The sequence below is a fragment of the Myotis davidii genome, unplaced genomic scaffold (assembly GCF_000327345.1).
Source record: "Myotis davidii unplaced genomic scaffold, ASM32734v1 scaffold207, whole genome shotgun sequence".
NCBI lineage: Eukaryota > Metazoa > Chordata > Mammalia > Chiroptera > Vespertilionidae > Myotis > Myotis davidii.
The window spans coordinates 956,497-960,429 of record NW_006298349.1 but is presented as its reverse complement, the minus strand read 5'-3'; the positions used below and the strand labels follow the sequence as shown (position 1 = coordinate 960,429).

The 3,933-nt window shown below is 45.5% G+C and overlaps 1 protein-coding gene across 4 annotated transcripts in view; it reads left to right on the top strand.

Annotated features, from left to right (window-relative positions):
• COPS3 (COP9 signalosome subunit 3) overlaps positions 1-2,148 on the top strand; it is a 29,294-nt gene extending 27,146 nt beyond the window's left edge. For all 4 annotated transcript variants that reach the window (XM_015570607.1, XM_006773953.2, XM_015570609.1 and 1 more), the window contains 3 exons: positions 369-482; positions 1,394-1,474; positions 1,826-2,148. In XM_015570607.1, the coding sequence (XP_015426093.1) occupies positions 369-482; positions 1,394-1,474; positions 1,826-1,879 (249 nt within the window). In that variant the 3' untranslated portion in view covers positions 1,880-2,148. The remainder of the gene's footprint in view (positions 1-368; positions 483-1,393; positions 1,475-1,825) is intronic.
• The last annotated feature ends 1,785 nt before the right edge of the window (positions 2,149-3,933 follow it).

Below are 3,933 nucleotides of genomic sequence, written 5' to 3'. Positions count from 1 at the left end.
AAATGCAGGCATATAGGCCTAACCAATGGACACTGACAACGGGGGGGAGGGCAAGAGCGGGGGGGGGTAGAGGGTAACGTGGGGACAAGGACACATATGTAATATCTTAATCAATAAAAAATATATTAAAAAAAAAACAATGTAAGGGCATGGATTTTTATGAGTGTATTAGTTTTACACCCCCTAGCATCTATAATGGTGCCTAGAACATTCTCAGAATTCAGTAAATACTTGTTGAAAAAACAGTTGTGCTTAAAATACACATATAAATGTATGTATTTATTGCTTTCTATGCTTTGCCCTGGTTATATTGAATCACTATAATTCCCATAGTGTTCGGGTCTAATCTTCCCTGGTTTTTTTTATAGATAGAAGATGGTGAAATTTTTGCAAGTATTAATCAGAAGGACGGTATGGTCAGTTTCCATGATAACCCTGAAAAATACAATAACCCAGCCATGCTTCATAACATCGATCAGGAGGTAAGCGCGAGCGTCCGGTTTTGATTTTTGGATCGGTGTTTGAGATGTTGTGTTTGAAACACGGTCCCTGTGCTCCAGGGTAATCTTAGTATAAATGCAGGTAGTTCCCAACGAGCTTCTAGGAGCTCTTTAGTTCCTCGAAAGGTAATTACAAAATGGGCTGCTTCGCCTCTTCAGGATCATTGGTTATAAGTGAATGGTGGGGTAGAGTGCCCATGTCACTCACCAAAGCCTGCTCTGACTCCTCAGTCATCTGAAGGGTCTTACAATCAGTATGATTTTATCCACACTCAACTGGCACCTATGACGTAGAGTCCCGTTGCTGTGCCAAATGGATTCAGAGTTCCAGGTCGGGTCGGAGACCACCTGCAGGAGTGGGGTGGAGGGAGGAAGGCCGTCCCCCATGTGCTGCTCTGAGTGCCGCTGGTTCTGCAGACGAGTCGGGATTGTGTGGGTGGTTTGTGCTTCTCACCTCAGATTAAGGCAATGAATTGAACAAAGCCTTACATCTCAAAAGCGTAAAAAGCAGACTTCGAGTTTTCAGGGTTTTCCCAACTTTGAATTGGAGATAAGGAACTGGGGAAGGACACTATGCATTGCTTGGTTTTTTTTGGTAATTCATTTGATGGCAAATATCACCTGACATGATTTATATTTATTTATCCTACTTAGTGTGCCTGTTTTTAGGTTTTACTGCAAATGATAGTGTGTTTGATTAGGAGGTGCTTCCCTAGGTCCTACTCCTAGGACTGTATTAACTTTCTGAATTCAACAGTTCTGACTCCAAAGCTTGCCTAGCTCCAGTGGTTTCAGGTCAAGGGATTGTGAACCTGTAGCAACCACGTTAACAGTCTAGGTTCCCATTGACCTACACCTGCATACTAACCGCCTGTACCATGTCCATCCCACAGATGCTGAAGTGCATAGAGCTGGACGAGCGGCTGAAGGCGATGGACCAGGAGATCACAGTGAACCCCCAGTTCGTGCAGAAGGTATTTGATGAGGGCTCCCCTCATTAACTAGAAATGGGCTGGGTGGAGAAGGAGGGCTGTTCCCACATGAGGACTGTGAACTCAGTTTCAGGCTCAAGGTTCAGCTGCCGGGAGTTCTTGAAAACCTTCCTGAAAGTCCACAGAGACACTGTTGAGAGTGTTTTCACACGACAGACTGCTTAGGGGGCGCAGAGGGCGGTCCCTGGACTGCATTCCTCTCCATGCTCACGAGGGTCATGCTGTGCACAAAGAAACGGGCCCTGTCCTCTGGGAGGCCCCCAGGTGCTTGTTGGGGCCGGTGGGAAACTTGACAAGGGCCAGCGTAAATGCACTGCCTTCCTCTCCTTACAGAGCATGGGGTCACAAGAAGATGATTCTGGAAACAAGCCATCCAGTTATTCTTGAAACAAATGGCCGTCCTGATTTAAACAAGAGGAACTCTCACCATGGCCAGTAGCAGCTATCAGAAGAGCAGCAGGGAGGGCTACGCCTGTCTCACCTGGACATTAAGAAATTACATTTTGTTTTGACTTCTTCAGCCCCATGTGCTTTCAGAAAACCACTCTCTGCCAAGGGGAAAACAAACAAACTTTAAAGTCTGTTGTGGATTTATTTATCCTCAGATTAATGTTGTCATTGCATTAAATCTCCCCTTTTGTTTTAAAGTACGTAAACATTGATGTGTCTTTTGTATCACTTTTTTTCCATCTGAAAAGTTTTTGAAAACATTCATTTTGAACAGAAATTGATTTTAGAAACTTTTGGAAGATTTTGATCTAAAGTTGATATGAGAGGCCATAAGACAGAATATTTTATAATTAAAATGAACGTGCAGTTTAGTTACTTTGCAGGCCAGACGTATGGATTGTGAATTAGAGAGAGGCTGGTGCAGTGCTCCTAACCTCGGGTGTGTGCGGCATGCGCTCTGTGAGAGGCGTCTCTGCGGCAGGTGCCAGGCTGGCCCTCTTCCTCGGAGCGTTTCCAGCCACACTGGCAACTGCTTCCTCATGGTTCAGGCCGCTCCTCCGCAGAGCTCGAGGCCTCTGACAGTTCACAGATCTAGCAGGGAATGGGGGAGCCTTTGAAAAGGGGATCAGATTAAACTAGAATTTGATCCATAAAAAAAGTTTCTCACTAGCAACATCCACTTTTTTAAATGTGTTAACTTGTGTAGTGAGCCACTTCTCGTTTACAAAAGGAAACTGGAACCTCATGAGTCACGTAACAAGTGCCCCTAATAGAGAGGCTGAGGGGTCCTGTGGTCATACGATAGCCGTTCTGCCTTGCTGCTGACAGCAGCCACAGCGTCCGTGCGTCAGTGAGCAGTGCCCTGTGTTCCCGAGGCTGGGCTTGACCCTGACGAAACTTGCGTCCTCCGGCTCACATGAGTCCTGTCCCTTACATCGCAGTGACTTCACACCTGGCAGATTGCACATCTTCATCCTCCCCTTTTCACCCCTCCCATCTGGCAGCCAGCAGAATGCTCTCTGTATCTATGATGGTTTCTGTGTTTGTTTGTTTATTGGGGTTACAGTGGTTAAGAAAATTGTATAAGTTTCAGGTGTACAACTTTATGTACATCCGCAATTCCAGTTGGGTCCTGGGAGGAGGTGAGTGTAGCTCCTGCCTCCTCCGCACCATCCTGGACTCTGACTACTTCACCAGTGAATGCCCTCCAGGACCCTCCATGTTGCAGGCAAGGTGTTTCTTTATGGCTGAGTAATAAGTTTTCCATTTATTCATTCATCTATCAATCGACACTTAGGTTGCTGCCGTATCTTGGCTATTTTAAATAGTGCTTCAGTAGACATGGGATGCAAATGTCTCTCCAAATTAGTGTTTCAGGTTTCTTTAGAGAAATACTCAAAAGTGGAACTGCTGGGTCCTTCTTTACCTCTTGTTACAGCTTTTGTCTTAAAGTCTATTTTGTCTGATACAGTGTTGCTAAGCCAGCTTTTTTGTTTGTTTTCATTTGCATGAAATATCTTTTTCCATCTCTTTACTTTTAGTCTTTTGATCTGAAGTGGAGTGAGTCTCTTGTAAGTTGAATATGTATGGATCTTGTTTCCTTGTCCATTCAGCCACCCTGCAACTTTGATTGAGGCATTTAAGCCATTTACATTAAAGTAATTGGTAATAGTATGTACTTACTGTCATTTGATTATGTACTAGAGGCCCAGTGCACAAAATTCGTGCAGGGGGGTCCCCTCAGCCCGGCCTGCACCCTCTCACAGTCTGGGACCACTCAGGATGTCTGACTGCCAGTTTAGAGGTTAGAAGAAAACATTGTGAGAGAGAAAAAACACACAAAACCGAGGCCACTCCAGCGAGGGTGGGTTCTCGGATGCTAGGGTTAACTTTCTGTGTGAAGATTTGCCAGGCCAGGGAAGAGGGGAGGAAGGAGTGAGTGAGTGTGTGTGTGTGTGTGTGTGTGTGTGTGTGCGTGCGCGCGCGCGCCC